A 20,305-nucleotide genomic window follows, 5' to 3' on the forward strand; every position below is an offset into this window, starting at 1 on the left:
TTTCCTAAGAACACTATTTCTCTTTGGAACCATCTGGGTAGGCAAGATGGCAGCACACCCATCCCAGTCCAGAAACACGGCACCCTGGTGCTCAGCATCACATAGCACAGTCCCAAGGTGCTCAGCATCACACAGCACAGTCCCAGAGTTTGTGTTTATCTCTTGAGAAGACTAAGCCCCCCCCTCTCTCTTTCTTTCCTTCCTTCCTTCCTTCCTTCCTTCCTTCCTTCCTTCCTTCCTTCCTTTCATCTGTCAGCCTGGTTGCTATGGTAGAGTACTCGAGACTGGTATATTATACCAAAAAGATTTAGTTTGGTGTATTGTCCAAGGGGCTAGACATCGAAGATGAGGCAAGACCTGTGCTGTGTCATAATGGGTGAACAGGAGGAAGAGACAAAGCAGGAAGAGAAGCCTTGCTTCCTAACAACCCTGCTCCCATAAGTAACTCACCCCAGGAAACAGCATTAATCCATTCATGAGGGTGGCCTCATGAACTAACCCTGCCTTAAATTCGCTCTCTCTCAGTTCTGGGGACCAAATTCCATCAAGAGTGTTAGGAGAGGACAAATGGTACCCAAACCACAGCATCATGCTTCATGAATACTGATGGGCAGCATCCGTTTCAATATAGTGCTCTCTTGCAAAGGAGAGTGTTATCACTTAAAACACTAAGACAGCAGTTGAGGAGGGCTAGGGAGAAGATAGCTCAGCTGGGCAGTGCCCGACTTGCAAGCATGCGGACCTCAGTTGGGTTCCCCAGCACTTCCGTGAGTGCTGGGCAGGGTGAGGCTTGCCTGTGACTCTAGGCTATGGGTTGATAAGCACATCCCTGGAGTTCATTGGCCAGCTAGCTGAGCCAAGCTAGTGACCTCCAGGCTCAGTGAGAGACTCTGTCTCAAAAAAAAAAAAAAAAAAATGAGGTGGAACACAAAGTTGGGAGGAGACTGGAGGTGGATCTGGGAAGTTAGGAGGAGGAGGAGTTAGAAAGGAATATGAGAGAAATACATAGTATGACTGTCTGAAATCCTCAATTAGTAAAAATATAGAAATACATAAAAATCAGGGGAACAGTCGAGGAGGACATCTGACATGGGCCTTCATTCAGCCTCCACATGTAACCACACAAACATACACACACCACAAACACAAGCACACGGGCGGTTGAGGCGATTGACATGTGTTTCATAACAATGCATAAGTCTTGAGGATTTTTTTTTATGAACAACTGTTCAGGGTTTTTATCTTATAAAGTCTTTGCATTTCCCTTGCAGTTTTCTCCGTGTCTAATTTTAATATCACATATGTACTCGTGCGCATTTTCTCATGCCCTGCATTATAATTCGGGGGTCTGTGTGTCACTAGCTAGGCTTTAAGTACCTTGAGGTTAGAGGCCTATCTAACTTCCCAGGACAGAGCCTGGTGTGACATGCAAAGGATGTGAATAGTGATGTAGCGTAAAGCTTACATCCAGAACATTAAGGCTGGGATATTGTACTCAGTAGCAAATTTCTGTGTCCCCTTTCCTCTTGGGTATGTTTAGTGTGGCCAGACATTGCTGTGTTTGGCTGCTTGCTGAGGAGGAGTGGTGACAAGTGCCATCAGACTGTATCTGCTTTGGTTCCAAGGTCGTATCTTTCCCTTGGTTGAACACGAGTGGATTTTGTATTTCAGGATGTTGGCTTCTGGAACCTGGTAGACTGTGTTTATTATTTGCGTCCCGGAGCATTTATCATTGTCTGACCTCTGTCACCTCTGCCTTCCATTTTGATAAAATTAGATTTGCGCCTGGCAAGCTCTGGGTGGGCGCTTAGCGTCTTAGCCGTGCAGGGAGCGGATTGTATGGCCTTTGCCTGAATCTCACGTTTCTTTGCTTTGTGCAAGATTGTTATTTCCATCTTATCTCAGGAAATTTATTGTGCTTTTTTACATAAAAATCCAACCATTCTCACGGATAGAGGTTAAATTGTACAGATTATCATTACTGTGCTCTGCCTGCTACACCAAGCATTCCTTCCTATCCTGATGAGATCAAAGCTTCCTTCCTGTTTTCTTTTCATGGCTTTTCCAGTGTTTGAAAAACACTGGAGACAGAACAACACAGTGTCCACACACTGAGCATCATGGTGCACCCTTAGTATAGACCACTTTTACGTTCTTGCATACTAGCCAAAAATAAACACTAGGAAGCAGTTTATTACCCAAAATGCCTTGAACTGAAGAGTCTATCAAATCTGACACCTGTACTCATTTTAGAAGGTAAAGTCTAGAAGCATTATTCCCATTGGCTCCTTGCTGGCTTCAGTCTCCGGTTCCACTCCCCTAGTTCCTTTTCTGGCCACTCTTCGTGTTGTTGTGTGTGATGTGAGGCCAAAAATTAAAACCCAGCTTTTGGAGTGCTTTGACCTCCTGACCTCTGTGAAGATGAGGAGATCCTCTAAGGGCCCACCTGCCTCCAGGACTCTCTCTTATGGGCTCTTATGGATGGGTCACCAGCCATGATGACATCTTGAGCCCAGCCTGGTGACACCCAGAGAAAAGAGAGTCATTGACCTGAAGAACTCTGAGCTAATAAATGAGTATTGTTTTAAGCCTCACTTTAAAAAAAAAATAATTTGTTTTGTAGCAATAGAAACCTAAGCAACTGTCAAGTGGGCATTTGTGTTTCTTTAGCCTTCCCTCTGAAGGAAACATAGACATGCTTGAATTTTACAAGAAGTATTTGTTAACCCCCCCATGTATGCACGTGAAGACATGAGTGTGACATGTGAGTATGAGTATGGTCACGCGCATGTTGCGTGTAGCACGCTTAGGCTTGCACGGTTATTCTTTGAACCGTCTCCTCGGCCTTAGACCTTTTTATTTAACACCAGAAGAAAGAAACGGCCCATCTACTCTATGTTTCCATTTCATTGGGAGAACCCTTAGCTTTGTGAGCAAAGGAGGAGGAGGGTGTTTTGTATCCAAGCACATAGCAACAGTGGGTTGATTTTGCTGTACACGGAGAGCCAGCATTTCCCCACGAGCCAGGGTTTCAGCACCAAGGCAAGCGTCTTCAGTCATTGTGGGCTTCCCAGAACAGCCCTGCTTCAAACACCTCTTCTGCTTTAAAGATGACCTTTTAAAACGAGAAGCCACGAAGGCCAGGTGGGTGAGTGCCACTTTAAGTAGGTGTGTGTCCAGACGGGCGTAGATGAATTGAGGCTAGTGCTGCAGTGACGTGACTTAATGGGACACTTCCTATGAACACTTACCTTATATATTTTGAAATAGAAGGTAAGGCAATTGGATGACATATTAGAATCACTGTTTATGATAATGGTTCACCCAAGGGAAGGGAAGAAAACACAGGTAGGTAGGTTCTCCTGGACTTTTCTTATATCCCCTTGACTTCTCCCAACTGTCTGGGGGAACTGAGTGATCTCACCAGGATAAGTGCAGGAATTCCAGGAGTTTGGCGCCATCATTGCAAGGTCCCAGGTCCTCCCTCTTTGCTGTAGGAATGGTGCCTTATTTAGGCAAATGAAGATGGCTCCTGAGTGTGTGGTGTGTGGTCCTTCGTATTTGTTGAGCAGAGATGGTGGAGGGGCCCCATCTCTTTACCCCCACAGGCCCTTCAGAGCCTCCCATGGAACCCTGAGGCCAGCCTGGGCTACAAGCGAGTCTAGGACAGCCAAGGCTACACAGAGAAATACTGTCTCGAAAAACCAACACCAACCAACCAAAAACAAAAACAAAAATAAAACATAAAACCTCCAAAACAAACAAACAAATAAAAAACCCAAGGAAAAAAAGACTTGATGTGGGCCACTCTATGTAACCTGTGGGAGCCCTGTGGGGGATGTTCAGAGTCTTTTTGTTCTTTGTCGCCTGTTGCATGGTGATGGAGACCCAGAGAGTTATCTCCACGGATGCTCCAGGATTCAGGTCCTCAACTGAGCTGAACGTCCCTCTTGGATTCCGATGACGATTTGAGTTAACTTGATTGCTTTCTTCCTAATACTGAGTAGGTGGCTGTTACAGGTCTGGGACAGCTGATGAAGAGGTTAGAGACATTTTATAGGGAGATATGACTCTGGGCGCCATGAGGGAGGACTTTGGAAATACAGGGGGTATTCTTTGTGGCCACTGCCTTTCAGGTAGCACAACTCATTCGTAGGCGTCTGGCTGTTACCCACCCTATAGTGAGTACAGCCCAGCTCAGAAGCATCGCTTCTCTGCTGTTCCCTGGATTCCAGCAGCAAGTGCCCTTCTCTTTCTTTCATGCCCCTTTGTGTGTTTGTGGGTGTGACATGACAAATGATTAAGTGTTTGCTTGTCAAATATTTAAATATCCTTTGAGTGACACTTCAGAAGGGCCAGTGGAAAGCATCTAACTGTTGTCATTCTCCCTTTCTGCCCCACAGTACTGGCTGGATCCTGCAAAAACCCTGGCAGAGCACAAGGAGCTGATCAACAGTAGGTATTTGGTTCTAATCTTGTGAGAGGGCTTGGGTATGGTGAAGCATCTGTGATTAGTTTGCTGCTGGTGGGGGAGCAGTAGGACCAGAGGACAGCTCTTCAGCTGTGTGCGGGGTGGCGCTCTCTCAGGTTTGGGATGGCCTTAATTTAATCAGATACCCAATGGATCTTATCACAGGACTGAATGTGCCCTAGGGACACATCCACTTTTGGTTTGTGACTTTTCTATCTGTCTCTAAAACTTGACCTTAAAAAGGGGAAAGGTAGAGAGAAAGGAGTTTGTTCCTACCCTGTGACCTGAAAAAGTTTCTGTGACTTGCGAGGGGAGGGAGGGAGGGAGGGAGGGAGGGAGAGAGAGAGAGAGAGAGAGAGAGAGAGAGAGAGAGAGAGAGAGAGAGAGAGAGAGAACATTCCTTGTCAGAAGTTAGCTCTTGGAATGATCAATATGAAGTAATTAGAGGAGTTGTTGTAATTAAATACATATTCTTTAATCTTAATATCCACACCTAAGGTTTTATTCATAAACACACGCACAAGCTTAGGTATGCAAAAGAATAATCCTTTACAAATTTTTGTGGTAAAATTATAGAAGTTAAAAATTTGAAACAAGCCGGGCGGTGGTGGCGCACACCTTTAATCCCAGCACTTGGGAGGCAGAGGCAGGCGGATCGCTGTGAGTTCGAGGCCAGCCTGGTCTACAAAGTGAGTCTAGGACAGCCAAGGCTACACAGAGAGACCCTGTCTCGAAAACAACAACAACAACAAAAAAATTCAAACATTTTTGTGTGTGATTCACAGGCTTTAAATAATTCACATTGCTGTAACTGTCATCACACATGTGATTTTTCATTATCCCAGACTGGCCTCTGTAGCCAAGGAACCATTATGTTTAAATTGTGACTGACTGCCAGTCAGACCCTGGTGGGCCCTTCTGCCTTTTCGGGCCCCATTCCTCCCATGCCTGTGGGCCCTTTCTCTGTGGTGATATCGGGTGTGTGAACCTTCATGGATCCCAGCACAGGAATGCAGCCACACCTCAGAAAGGAACTGGGAGCCCAGAACTGCAGGACCACCAGGAGCAAGTGCAGAGTCTCGGAACATCAGCATCTATGTCTCTGGTGGAAATCACCAAAGTTTATAAATTATAAAATTATATATAGTTATATATTATATATAATTATAAATTTAAAATAGTAATTACCAGAGATTCAGAAAAATTTCAGGGAAAATTATTTTAAAGTAATCTTGCATATTTCCCCTATAAGGAAAACCTGAGGTAATAAAAATAAAGTAAACTACTGAGTGGAGCATGGTGGTTCAGACCTATCAGCCTGGTACTAAAGAAGCTGAGGCGTGGAGGGTGCCACAGGTTGAGGCCAGCTTGTGCTACATACTGGTTTCAGGCCATCCTGAACCACAGAGTAAGTCCTTGTTTTAAAAACAAGGCAGTGATTAGAGCACCGGCTGCTCTCCCAGAGGACCGAGGTTTGTTGCCAGCTCCTAGACAATGCCTCATAACCTGTGTGACCCCAATTCCAGATGACTCAATGCTGTCTCTTGGGTTTCCCTGGACCAGGCACACATGTGGTCTACATACATACATGCAGACAAAACACGCATACACATAAAAATAAGTAAGCCTTTGAAACTACTTTAAGACGTATATTAGTGCTCTGTCTGCATGTACACCTGCAGGCCAGAAGAGGGCATCAGATCCCAGTATAGATGGTTATGAGCCACTATGTGGTTGCTGGGAATTGAACTCAGGACCTCTGGAGGAGTAACCAGTGCTCTTAACCGCTGAGCCATCTCTCCAGCCCTTAGGGAGGGAGGAATGGGAGGATACAAGTGATGGGATAACAATTGAGTTGTAATCTGAATAAATTAATAAAATTTAAAAAATACTTTAAAATGAATTATTAAAACATGCCTGTTTGCATTTAAGGTTTCTGTGTAATTCACGAAAATATTCTATTACAGCGTTGTAAGAAGCAATACTATTTTGTTCTCCAAATGCAGCAGTGCTAAAGACTTAATGTGTGTCATAAGTAGAAAACATGATCTCAGCTGAAGAAGTTTTCTGTTTTATCTCATGTTGGTAGTGAAGGAAGACAGCAGAGTCAGTGTGGGAAGCCATAAAGAGGGTGGCCATTTCTAGTCACCAAGACTCTCATAGGTAAACCTGGATTTACTTGCCCTAAACTATGTGGAAATCACAATTATCATTAAAGCACCAACACTTAGTTTTTGTGAAAGTTGACTGTGGGAATTCCCACTGTCTGGCTCCTACATGGTTTTTGGTTTAAAACAAAATGGTAATAGCTTCACTTTACTGGTTTCTCAATGTTGATCCTGTTGAATAGATGGGTTTCACGTGTTACTAAGTGATTTGCTTCACCAGCACTTCATTTTTGTAGTTGGTCTTACAATAAGAAGCCAGAAAGTCTCTGCCTAGAAATATATTGGCTTAGAAACGATCGTTTCCAGGGCTGTAGAACTCTCTACCAGGTGCTCCAGATGAGACTTTGTTCCAAAGGTCTGTTTTCCCAGATGGTAGAAGCCTGTGGACACTCAACCCCGAGTACTAGGAATGGGCGGGCTTGATTTTCATTCCTGTGGCTTCAGGCAGGCTGCCTGTTTCCGCAGACCTTCACCTGTTTTGGTTGCTTTCCAGGCTGGGGCCAAGAATGAGCTATTCAGGAATTGTTGTTGTTGTTGTTTGAGATAGGACCTCACTGTATATCCCTAGCTGACTTGGAACTCACTGTAGACCAGCCTGGCCTCGAACTCACAGAGATCCACTGGTCTCTGCCTCCTGAGCGCTGGGCTTCAAGGCATGTGCCACTGCACTCAGCAACACGGGGTGACCGGAGCCCCCTTTGTATGCCTTAAAATTAAGTCAAGCTGAGTTTTTTCATTGTGCATTTTTTTTTTCAAGTTTCTGTTTAGCTGCTCATGACTGGACACAGATGAAACGCCTGTGCTGGGTGAATAGGGGTCATCTGTCATGTCTCACAGAATGAAAGTAGCTCTGCACTCTATAGACTGCCTCTTCCCTTTATGTACATCTCAGCGGCCTGTGTGCCTCCCTGCCCCCCCCCCCCCCCCCCCCCCCCCCCCCGCCAAGCTCAGCCGCCGCACAGGAGCAGACCTTGATTGACACAGACCATCAGCCATGCCGGGACTTCCTGGCTCTTCTAAATATTTAACAGTCTTGCCTCCCTGGTGTCTGTGTTCAGGGGTGGTAGTGTGTCGGAAATACAAACAATGATTGTATCACATAAGCATACATACTGAATAAATGTAGAAACAAAATATATGGAATACTGATAGGAAATTAGAGCAAAGGCTTTAAAATGTACATTTTTTTAAAAAGCAAATGTAAGAAGTAACTCATGAAGGAAGGCAGAAATGAAGGACAGGATGGGCCAGCTCTTGATGCCCCATGTATGCAATTAATAGGGCGTTGGAAGAACACCACGAAACATGTGTGCGAGACTAGCCAATGACATGGTTCGTATATTAGAAATTAACTGTATTTTTATTACAGTTTCTTTCCCAGGGCTTTGAAGTTATGGCTTCATTCATTTAAGTTACGACGTCATTCGTTTGACTGAAAATGGAAGTAGACTAGAGTTTCTACGTACCAGTTACATGTTTCATGCTTTCTGTCTGCGGGGCAGAGCCTTTGTTGAAACAATCAGTTGCAACACTGACAGTCAAGTAAAAAAAACCTCTTTTTTAAAGGGTACAGCAGGAGGTGAAGACAGGACTTCAAGCTAACCTCAGCTGTGCAGCGGGGTTGAGGGCGGCCTGAGCTGCATGGGAGCCTGTCTTCAAACGAAAACAAAGCATGCTGGCTCTATTAACAATTGCGGCCAGCGTGGACGTTCACAGTTTTGCAAACAGGGCAGACCACATCCATTCATTCTGAAGTAAGAAATCATTGTAGGAACAGCGAACTACAACAGAGCGGTGCCCAAGGGACCTTCCTACTAGTGCACAGTGTTTATTTATGTTTACCTGTGCAATTCCAGGCTTTGTTTCTAAATTTCCACATTTTTGTTTTTGTTGTCTATAGACTTAGTTCTTCTGTGTGTGGGGAAAATGAGTAAGAAGTACCTTTTTGTGTACTTGAGGATTTGGTTTTTTTTTTTTTATAATATATATGTTTAGAATAGTTTGAGGGGCTGGAGAAATGACTCAGTGGTTATGAGCACTGGCTGCTTTATAGAGGACCTGGGTTGAGTTCCTGGCATCCGTGTGGCTTTTCCCAGTGGACTGTACTTCCAGGCTCTGACCCATTCTGACCTCTGAGGGCAACAGACATGCACGTGGTATGCACGCATATATGTAGGCAAATACTCACACACATAAGATAAATGAATCTAAACAAAAATAGCGTAGTTTGAGAATGCAGCAGATACTGGCCATCACATGGCTTCTCTTCTTGTTTTTATTAAGAATAGACATGATTAAGGAAGTTCGAGCTGGTCAGTTTGCAGAGTGCTGCTACCTCCTCTTCTCGGCATTTCCTTCACTTTAGACTTTCTCATGTGTATTTCCTGGGACAAAAAACATATTCCCCTCCCCCCCTATGAAGTGTCAGGTTTCTGTGCTCAAGACTGTAGACTAGCCACCCGGTCCTCACCAGCACCTGCAAATCTACATCTGTTTGAATACACTGGGGCTGGTCCATTGTCCTGTGGCTGTGGCTTGCTGACACTGTCCTGTGGCTGTGGCTCGCTGACACTGTCCTGTGGCTGTATCTCATTAACACAGTCTCCCTGCTGTTCAGTATTGTTTATAGTTTGTTTACAGAAAAGTTTAGAAAAACTGTTCCTTGATAATTGTAGATTTAAAAAAAAAATCATTTATTTGTCAACATGCTTTCTTGATTATGAAAACGATCTCTCTACTTCATCCTTCCTCAGTAATGAATAATTCAAGATATTAATTGATAAAAATTGTACATAGACTGTCCAACCAGCCATAAGAACTAGTAACATTGTGGCATGTTTGGCCTTATGTGGCTTTTGTGTTTACGTGTGAATGAGAATGTACCCAGAATTCAGTTCCTGTTTTCAGTAGCCTTGAACCATGCCATCTCCATTTTGTGTTCTTGTGTCCTTAGAAATATTTTATAAATGTCATTGTGTGTGTTGTATGCATGTGTACACATGTGTGTGTGCTCACATATGTGCCTGTGCACTCACATGCATGTGTTGTGTGTACATGTGACTATGTACATGTGTAGAGGCCACAAGAGGATGTCAGGTGTCCTGCTCTATCACTCTGTCTTCTCTCTTGAGACAAGGTCCCTCAGGGAACCAGGAGCTAGAGTGGCAGGCAGAGAGCCCCAGAAACCCCTCTGTCTCAGCCCTACACAGTGCGGGGCTATGGACACAGGTGCAGTCACACCCAGCTTTTTACGTGGGTGTCAGGATCTGAACTCAGATCCTTTTGCGTGTACAGTGAGTTCTCTTACCCACTGAGCCATTCCCCAGCCCCAAGTAAAGAACATTCCATTTTAGCAAACAGCTTAAATTCAAAACCATCAATAGTTTTAAAAAGTATATAAGAGCCGGGCATGGTGGCACATAAGGGTAGTTTAATCCCAACCCTGGGGACACAGGGGCAAGGGGATTTCTGTAAGTTCAAGGCCAGCCTGGTCTACAAAGCAGGTTCCAGTCAGACCAGCCAGAACTAGAGACGCTAACTCAAACATATACTGTACATGCACACACACACACACACACACACACACACACAGATTATGTCAGTGGATACACATTATACCTTAAGGTAAATACTAACATTATTTGATACGAGAGTGTGAAGCTTAAAATATAATTTGTATATAAATGAACTGTCAGCTGCTCGCAATAGATGGTTTTCGTATTTAATGTACTCTTCATATGTGAATATAACACTTAATTGTTACATGTTACAGTGCAGCTTTGATTATAATATGAAATATAACTAGATTTTACCCTTTTTTTTTTTTTTAAAGCTGGACCTCCATATACTTTGTATTTTGGTATTAAATTCTATGCTGAAGATCCATGTAAACTAAAAGAAGAGATAACCAGGTATAGTATTAACTTCATCTTTGAATAATGTGCTGGTATGAAAAGCCATATTGAGTGTGGATTAAGAGATGGGGTTAAACACTCGAATGTGCGCTGAGCCGTGCCCCGTGCCACATCTGCTGCAAGGATTAAGCTTTAGGCTCGCATGAGGCAGATGGGGATCCATGATAGATGCGTTTGGGAAGTGACAGGAACCCTGGTGACATGATGATGGATTTGGCATCTGCTGTGACGGGGTGTTCAATGTCATTGTTCGGCCTTTGTGTTTGTGTAAGAGCAGCCATTTGAGCTGCAAAGGGAGGGCATTTTGGTGCTAGTTTTGCACATATAAATTTATATTAAGAAAGTTGATTATTTTCCTTTAATTAATTGCAGGTGAGATAGCAGCTGCTTAGGTTATTTCATTTGTCTCTGCAGGAAATGAAAAAAAGATAGTCACTTTTCATATTAAATGGGGAGATAAAAGATCAGTATTATAATGCATTGTTTTATCTTTATTACCAAAAAGTATTTCAGTAAAGACAGAGTTTCTCATTAATAGTCATTAGGTGGATCACCAAACAGTCCACACAGCATTTGAAAGCGCTTTCTAACGAGCACCCGCTCTTTGCACCAGCACCGTGTCCGGGTGAACTCACTTGACCAGTGAACTGCTCATGAAAACCAAAGCATTTGTCATAACTCAAGCAGTTAATTTTCCAGTGACCTTTTATCATGGACTGAAGTAAAGCATTATACGTTATGTTCAAAACTGGAAATCGTATCAGCAAAGGCACCCTGTCCTTTTGTACACGCATATGCATGTGTGGGGGGCCGTGCACACTCGGAGGCCAGGAGTCAGGCGTCTTTTGCAATCACTCTCCTTTATTTTAGAGACAGGGTCTCTAATTGAACACAAAGCTCATTGATTTGGCTAGGCAGGCTGGCTGGCAAGCCCCCAGGGAAATGTCTGCCTCTGTGACCCCGGGGGTGGGTGGGGGGCGGGGAGTGGCTTTGTAGGCGTGCACCACTGTGCATGGCTTGTGACTAGGGTGCTAGGGTTCCAAACTCCTGCTCTCATGCTGCCTCAGCAGGCTCTGCATTGACCTGGCCATTTCCCCAGCTCCCTCTGCGGTCTTGTGCCGTTCTGCTCAGACTTCCTTTCATCTTTACGTTGGACTCACTGGGCTTTCCCATCCCACTGTGACCTGCCATGCCTAGGCCCCCTCTTCAGAGGCCTCGGAATCACCTGCCTCCATTCGCTTCTGAGCACTCTGAGAAGCCAGTGCCAGCTCAGGCTTTCTAGCACACATCTTTCTGCGAGAAGGGATGTTGTTCTGAGAGGAGGCATTTATGTTAGCGCTTTACAGGGTGGGAACCAAGTCTAAGAGGCATAAAAATGCATTAATATCTATAAGCTCTTTAGAGAGTGGCAAAGGGACATTTTGTTTAAAAATAGTGAAAGTCAGCGGGGCACAGTGGCGCACCACTGAAATCCCAGCACTCGGGGAAGCAGAGGATCGCTGTGAGTTCAAGGCCAGCCTGGTCTACAAAGCGAGTCCAGGACAGCCAGGGCTACACAGAGAGACCCTGTCTCGAAAAACCAAAACAAAAAAGTGAGACCCCATCATTTTGATGGACACCAACGCAGTGTCTGTTTCAAAAGGCTTTCATAAGCATCGCGTAGGATGATGCGCGCCTTTGCCGTGGTAAGTACTTAATCAGTGTGGATTTTTAGTGTTTATCCTGTGTTTGTTCTGACAGTACAGTGAGGGTGATGCCTAAATAGTGTTAGCTCCCAAAAAATGTTTGTGGTAAGATGAGGGAAAAGACCAAGGGCTTATAATCCATTTCTTTACCTATGTTTAACTTGTATTAATAGGGAACCGAAATTCTTCAGAACCAACTAATGCTTATGGCCCCAGGGTATTGTCAGTGCAGCCATTTTCCCTTCAGGTCTCATGCCAGGCTGCACAAGAGCTAGATGACATAATTAGCTTATAGGTGATGCCTATAAACATAGTTAAATGTAGGTAAGCTGTATGCGCATTGACTGTGCGATCACTCTGTGGTTCGTGGGGGATGTCACCATTGACTTGCATGAGTACGTTGTTACATCGACAGGTCTGTAATACAGTAGGCATGGAAAAGCAAACCAATTACATTACATAGCTTTGATTGTTGTGTGTGTACCATTTAAATGTGAGTGGCTTGCTTGTGTGTGTGTGTGTGTGTATACGTTTGAGTGTGGTGCATAGGTGCCATGGCCTATGTGTGGAGGTCAGAGGGCATCTCCTCAGGAGTCAGCTTTCTTCCTTATTCTGAGGCAGGTCTTCTCTTGCTTTGGCCTCTGCGCTGCACACTCCTGACCAGACTGGCCCACGAGCTCCCAGCATGCTTCCCTGCCTCTGGCTCCCATCTTGTGGTAGGAATGCTGGGATTGTTGTCATGGGCTCCCACGTCATCTAGCCATTTGTGTGGGTTGCAGAGGTGGAACTCAAGTCACCAGCTTTGCTGGGCAAGCAGTTTTACACACAGAGCCATCTCCCTGGCTAGAAGCTAAAACCAAACTCGAAAGCCAAATTCCCTTCTATGCTATTAAAGGAAAACCATTTTTTGTGGCCAGTGTTTCCAAACTAAGTTTCAGTGTTTTCAAGCTTAAGTGCAGCTGGGCATCCCAACACTTGGGAAGCTGAGGCAGAAGGATTGCCACGAGTTCAAGGCCAAAGAGCAAGCAAGCAAACAAACAAAAATCCCAAGTAGAGTGCTTGTCTTGAGTCTGCTCTGTGGAGCCTTGTTCCAGCCTACTCTGTATTGGTTTTTAAGCTTTCCATAATTTTATATGAATATAAGATAAAGAAAACTTTTGTGTGTGTAATCTTCCATTCAAGTGGTTGTGTAATTTTGAGAAAACTATGTAACCTTTTTTTTTTTTAAATTCCAGTTTTCTATTTAAAGAATCACAGGATTTCCATGTAAACTGGTTGTTAAAAAATCATGTTATTTCATATACCTTGCTTGGACCTCCCTGGCTATTCGCTCAGCTCTCTTGTGGCAAACGAGGTTCCGGCATCTGTACAGAAAGATGACTGGGGCCAGTGCAGGCTCTGTCAGTCCTCAGGAGATTGGTAGGATAACTGAAACAAGGGAAATGATGGTGATTTTATGCTGTCTCACTTGCTGCTTCAGGAAATAGAGAAAAGATCAGCATGAAGCCCTGAGAAAGGTCTTCCAGGTGTACCAGTATGTTAATCAGAACTTTCCAGGCATACCTGTTCATCCTCCCACAGTCCTGCAGCCTGCATGTCTGCAGTTTGCGTGTTAGGACTGGATAGGCCCACTTGCCCGCTCTTCACTCAGTAGCTGTGTGGAGCGCTGTGCTCCATGCTCCATGCAATCAAGGAGAGAGCTGGTTCCCGTCATTTCAAGAGAGCATTTTTGCACTTCTAACTCTGTAATGGGTTTTGATTGAGCTTTTAAAAAAAAAAAGACTCATTTCAGTTTTCTAAAAGTACTTGATAGGATTTTAGCATTAAAGTCATCCTTTTTTTTTTTTTAATTACCTGACCCCTGATCTCAGGCAACAGAGTTGGCTGAAGAGGTAATAGTGTATCTCACCATCTATCTGTACAGCATGAACTTAACCTGAGAGCAAAGGAATTTTTTGTAGGGTATTTTTTTTTTAATCCTCTCTGCTCTAAGAGGTGCTCATTACCCTTGAGAGGATTGGAAGGGGAATAAACATGGGATGGCAGACCAGGCTGTAAACATGCAAGGGTCCTGGGTTAGGGGTAGAGAGGAGTATTGTTCCTGCCACACTGTCACATGGTTTGTGATTGAACATGGAAGTCAGGAATGGTTCTTCAGCGTTTCTAGGCCTCTCTCATGGGACCTGAGAACAGTGTGCTGGCTCCTGAAGCAGCCCCGTGAGGAGGTCTTGCCTCGGTCCTGCAGCTGTACTTGGTATAGGTGGTCTTCGGGGAACGGGCCAGTGTGGCCTCCAGCATTTGGACTTCCTCACAGGGCTTTAGCTGTACGCAGTTGGAGAAGAGGTTGTTTATCACAGATGATTTGTAAAATCCATGTATTTTTCTTGTCTTTGCCTCTCCCAGTGACCATCAAGCACCACCTAACAGAGAAAGGGAGATGACAGGGTAGCCTGAAGGATGCCAGTGTGGGAGGGCATGCTAATGGCGGCCGCAGCAGGATGTGACATGCTGGTTTGTTATGCTGCCTTGTAAACCACTGCCCTTCCTCATCCCAGTGGCAGTCACTGTGGGTGTCACTCCCCAGGCTCTGACCACCTTGAATTTGTAGACAAGCTCCCTCACCGGCCTGGAATCCCATCAATTAGGCTGGGCCAGAGTTTGCCAGGGAACTCTAGGAGTTTGCCCGTCTCTGCTTCCCGAAAGCTGGGATTATAAGCACACATCCGTGTTTGGATTTTCAGTGCAGGTTCTTGGGATCAAAGTCTGGTTCTTCTGTTTGTTCAGCGAGTGCTTTATCAACAGAGCCCATTCTTGGCTGGGAGAGTTCTAGGATCTAGTTGTTTGGGCTATGGTTCTGTTTCTGCGGCTCAACCAGTCACGAGATCCTGGGCCAGTGACCTCATCTACAGGATGAAGATGACAGGGCTGGCCTCGGATTTTTCTAGGTTGATATATGTAAAACCCATAGACGGAGTTACAGTTTTTACAGTGTTGAAAGCGCTTCTTGGCGCTGTGATTGTAAAAGGTAACATGGGACGAGCTGGGGCTGAAACAATGGACCGAGTCTCAGTAAGTGGGAAGATAGATGGAAATACACTACGGTGTTGATTTTGTCTGGTACACATGGTTTTTGAGCCTTGTAGATGGCATGTATAATCCAGGTAGGGCCTTTGTAATTTTGTCCCCTTGAGAATAGCATTTGTTGACGTCGTAACAGTGGCATTTACTGATGATGGTGACACCCCATTTAAATTTCACATTGACCCCATAAATTGACCTCCCGATTCTGAGAGGCTATACTGGCCGTTAGGGCAGCTGAGTAGCCACGATAAAGCTACAGATGCAGCGAGCAGCAGAGCCACTGGGCAAGCCAGTAGCACAGGGTGGCCCTGCAGAATGTGTTTGGTTGGTCTCATGCCTGTTTGTTCCGTACATGCCTCTTCACAAAAGGGTGGGCGTGGGTTTTCTCTCGCTGGTCAGGGCCTGAAGCTTCAAGTCTGAGCAGCACCAGAGAGTGTTAATCTCCTTTCTCCATTTCTCTTTTAGATATCAGTTTTTCTTACAGGTGAAGCAAGACGCCCTCCAGGGCCGGCTGCCCTGCCCTGTCAACATCGCTGCTCAGCTGGGAGCATATGCCATCCAGGGTAGGTTCCCCTTCAGTACGTGTGCGCTTCACAAGTGATTGGAGAAAATATTCGAATTTTTATTTGTATGTAAGTTTATTTTCTGCAGCTCTTCTTATCAGATGCTCTTCTGAAGAACCAAACACAACTGCTCACAAGTCAGATCTTAACTAGTGTCCCTTCAAATGGTACAAAAATGAAGATGGCTACATTTTCCTTGAAGGAGGCTGTGCACATTTCTAGATTCAGGGTTGACCCTGATTCCTAAGTAGAAAGCCAAAATCTCTTTTGATTCTACCTTCTGCTCTTGAGTTCCGTGACCCTGTCCATCCCTGTTGTGTTTTGTCTCAGAGACCACACCGCTGCCATCAGCGTGGTCACACCAGGTCCAGTGTGGCACTCTCTGTGCTCAAGTACTTCTCTTCCTGGATCAATATGGGGGATGTGTCAGGTGGCTCTGGATTATTTGGTCTCTTTGAAGGCTAAACCTGGGCATGTTTCAAATGCAGTGTGAGTGGGGGGGAAAACATCGAGATAGCTTAGTCTTTGAGACACTTGTGGACTAGACATTATATAGAATAGATGTCCCAGGCAGAATGCCAACTAGGTGAATGGGGTTGGGACTTAGAAGGTATATCGTTGCAGAAGAAGTTAATCCGAACTTTCTGGGTTTGCTTGCGGCTTTGCGTTAATGGTGGTAGGACAGACCCTGTGCTGTAGTGTGTTTCTGTTAGCATCCCCTGCAGCATGATTGTTTAGAATGCCAGGCTTGCTCTCTTGGTTTTATTGCCTGGGAGGATATATGGGGTCATATCCAGACTCCTAGAATATGTAACCTAGAACTCATGATGTGCACACTCATTGAATTTCATGTATACTGATAAGAATAATTGAAATAAGATGATGATAGACTTATCATAGTGGGATAAGATAATGGGAAAGCAAAAACATAGACTTTATTTTCTGACTCCTAATTTGTTTATACCCCACATGTCTTTGGTGAAGTTTTTTTTTTTTTAGTAATGTTTTAGTGAAGTTATTGACAAGGCATTTGAAGAACAACGTTTAAGTGTGATAGAAAAATACCATTCCTGTATTTTTAGAAGTATTTCCCACAAATATCCTTACCTGTGACAATTACAGGAAAGGAAACATTAGGAGTAAAATTACGTTTTTTTTTTTTTCAGCTGAGCTTGGAGATCACGACCCATATAAGCATACTGCGGGGTATGTGTCTGAGTACCGGTTTGTTCCTGATCAGAAGGAAGACCTGGAAGAGGCCATAGAAAGGATCCACAAGACTCTAATGTAGGACCCCGCTTTGTGATGCACCAGCCCTCATCAGTGGTGGCTAAATGTTTCCAGTGATAAACTCACCTGGGCCCCAAACACTCCGTTTCTTTTGCTTCTTTCATAACAGTAAATGCTCATTGAAAATCCCAGGTATCTTGAATAGTATAAAGGAGACAATAAACCCAGTACCTGAAGTTGCCACAGTTTTTTGATTAATGACCCCTGACCTCTCATCTCTCATAATTCCCATAGAGAAAATTGACTTTGTATAGGTTTAGTTATTGTAACATACATAAGTAGATTCACTGTAATAGCTGGGCTTATAGTTTTCCCCCCATCACTAGTATCTCGTGAAGTCTTATAATGTATTTATAATGCATTTAACTGTATGAAAATAGCTAAACATGCCTTTGTGTATTTGAGGTTTGCCCAGTAGTAAGTACGAAAGTCTTTAGAATTAGAAGCAAAACTCCTAGGTAGGCCATAGCAGTGAGCTGTGCTCATGACAACACTGGTGTGGAGCTTCTGCGGGCTTATGCTCACCCTGCATTCACCTGGAGAGTGCACATGCTCCCCTGGGAAGACTTTTCAGTTACTAGCCCCGAGCACTGAAGTTATAATTTAATTATAGCTATTTTGGTTAAATCCTCCATACTGCTTAACTTCACCTCTTTTGCTTCTTGTGTAACATTCCCCTTTGAAAAGACTTCGATTCAGATCTATTAAAGTTAAGGGGAAAAAAAATGTAGAATCAATCTGCTCAGCAAGAATGTTTGCTGAGTGGATCTGCCTCTGTGGTCAGCTGCAGAAGTCAATTGCTGAAAGGCAGTCAGAGGAGCCGGCTCTCCATCGTGGGCGAGTATGCGCTGGAAAGCCCTCCTGCCTGAAAATAGCGTCCTTCGCCGTAAGGTTTTGCTGAAGTGGATGCTGACAGGAGAGAGCTTGTTACACGTTATAAAGGCCAGTGTGTTGGGCACTGCCTGCGAATACTAATTCCACTAGGAGTTTCAAAGTATAGCTGTGTTTTGTAATTATGGGGCTTTGGATAAAGGCCCTCGTACGTGTTTTATGTGCCAGTGTGGCCAGTTATCCATATTGTTTGCCTAGGAATAAAGCATGATCAGAGTTTGGTAGGTTTGTTTTTTTGTGTGTGTGACATTCTCCCAGGCTTTCGTCCAAGTGCACAGTGGCTGAAGTGACAGAGTGCATCAGAGAGCGCTTCTCAATTTTTAGACATTCTTAGACATTTATCTTTTGTTAGCTGTCACCCCCCACACACTTTACACACACACACACACACACACACACACACACACAGAGTTCATCTGTGGAGATTCCTGGCAGATGCTCACCCTCATTAAGAGCAAATGGTGTTTTCTGGGTGTTACCACCAGTGAAAGGCCTTAGGAAGATTTCCTTACTTAATTATGAACACGCCAAGCACTTCACAGTTGCTGTATGTTAACTAAGTGTTTCCAAACCACACCTGTGCTCAGGAGCTGCTGGCATGACCCCTGCTGGGTAGGGAGCCCTTCTACTCCTTGCCTGGTATAGAGCCAGCTCCAGTTGGTCTTGATGCATGGCTGCTGGTGCTGGTGCGTGGAGACATTTCACTCCTTGGGAAGGTGGCTGCTTCTTCATTTGAATGCTTATATGCTCAGTAATCTCCCTGGGAGAGTATTGAAACTGAGACTTTTTAAATACACGGAGAATTTGGGACTAGACTGTAATGAGCAGAAACAGATTTGGTAAATGAAATTAACTTAATATAAATATTACCTTCTTGTTACTCAGAAGGCCAAACTCTTCCTGAAGTACCAAGTGTTATCATTTGCATTTGCTCAGAGTATTGCTCGTGTTTCCAGTGAACACAGTGACGTGTCCTTCTCTGTAAGCGGAGTAACTGTCAGTAAAATAAGGTGCTGCTTTTATTCTGGGTGTAGGGGCCAGGCGCCTGGTGAAGCCGAGCTGAATTACTTGAGGACTGCCAAAGCCCTGGAGATGTACGGTGTTGACCTCCACCCTGTCTATGTGAGTAACATTTAATTAACGCAAAATATTTTAAGCGGATGACATTTTTTTTTTGGTTAAAAAGTCAGAGAAAGTCCCTGAGGGGAAGCTGCAGTCCTCTTGTTTAGCAAGCAGCCGATACCCCCTCCTGTGTTTTTCAGACTCAAGGCAGCTCTTATGGGGGATTAGACCCTAATGAGTTCCACAAAGAAGTCTGGGATTATATTTCCGTGTGTAGAAAACAATTAATGGGCTCTGCAAACACAGTCTGCGTAACAGTTCCAAAGGGCTTAGCTAAATGTCAAAACGGTTTAAAGCCAGCCAGTAATTGATGGTATTAGACAGAAAATGGGAAGGTTTTCTAAAATTAGATTTTTATGGCAGAACAAAAGAAAAGAAGGTCTTGCCAGGTAAAGTAGGTGTTGGGCAACAGTTCTGGTTTAGAGGTTGGTGGATCTGGGTTGGGAGTGGACAGTTTTCTGTCAACAGGAGAGTGATTGTGTCCATAGAGGTACTTCTGCCAGTTTTCTTCAGTTGCTATGGAAACCTGCCAGCTGTGTGCATCAGGGGCTCTTACCTTGCAGACATTTCTCTCTGACTGCCACTGTCACTTTCACTGTAGCATTCATCCTATAGCGTATCTGTGGATCCTGAGTGTCTTCTGAGTCAGTCACTCAGGGTCTTGCTGTGTAGACCGGCTCAGACTTGTCTTTCCCTGTGGAATGCTGGAATTCCGGGCACCTGCCACTGTCCCTGATTCACGCTACTTTTAGAGTTAGAAACATCCTTGAGTACACATTCAGTGTGTCAGTTGATGTTTCAAACGTGGAGCAGCCGGAAGTTCCCTGATATTAGATGCTGGTCTCAGAGGAGAGTGAAGTGCTGCCCGCTTTGAGAGTACTTCTGAGATCTGGGTGGCAGGGTACTGTACTCGCATTGCTGTAGTCCCCAGTGGAGGCAGGACCGTCTCACACTTGAGACTAGCCCAGTCTGCATAGTAAGCAGTGAAAGTAGGAAAGGGAGAAGGAAGAAAGAGATCTCCAAAACTTCATGAAGTAGTTGTCTTACACGCACGCACGCACGCGCACACACACACACACACACACACACACACACACACACACACACACACACACACACA

At 44.6% G+C, this 20,305-nt stretch overlaps 1 protein-coding gene across 3 annotated transcripts in view; it reads left to right on the forward strand.

Moving 5' to 3' along the window:
• Positions 1 to 20,305, forward strand: part of EPB41L4A (erythrocyte membrane protein band 4.1 like 4A) — a 205,719-nt gene that overhangs the window by 106,494 nt on the left and 78,920 nt on the right. For all 3 annotated transcript variants that reach the window (XM_084780053.1, XM_084780051.1, XM_084780052.1), the window contains exons 4-8: positions 4,404 to 4,455; positions 10,472 to 10,550; positions 15,785 to 15,882; positions 17,049 to 17,169; positions 19,098 to 19,185. In XM_084780053.1, coding sequence (XP_084636179.1) covers positions 4,404 to 4,455; positions 10,472 to 10,550; positions 15,785 to 15,882; positions 17,049 to 17,169; positions 19,098 to 19,185 — 438 coding nt within the window. The remainder of the gene's footprint in view (positions 1 to 4,403; positions 4,456 to 10,471; positions 10,551 to 15,784; positions 15,883 to 17,048; positions 17,170 to 19,097; positions 19,186 to 20,305) is intronic.

The sequence above is a fragment of the Acomys minous genome (genome assembly GCF_964271855.1).
Source record: "Acomys minous genome assembly, chromosome: 4".
Taxonomy (NCBI): domain Eukaryota; kingdom Metazoa; phylum Chordata; class Mammalia; order Rodentia; family Muridae; genus Acomys; species Acomys minous.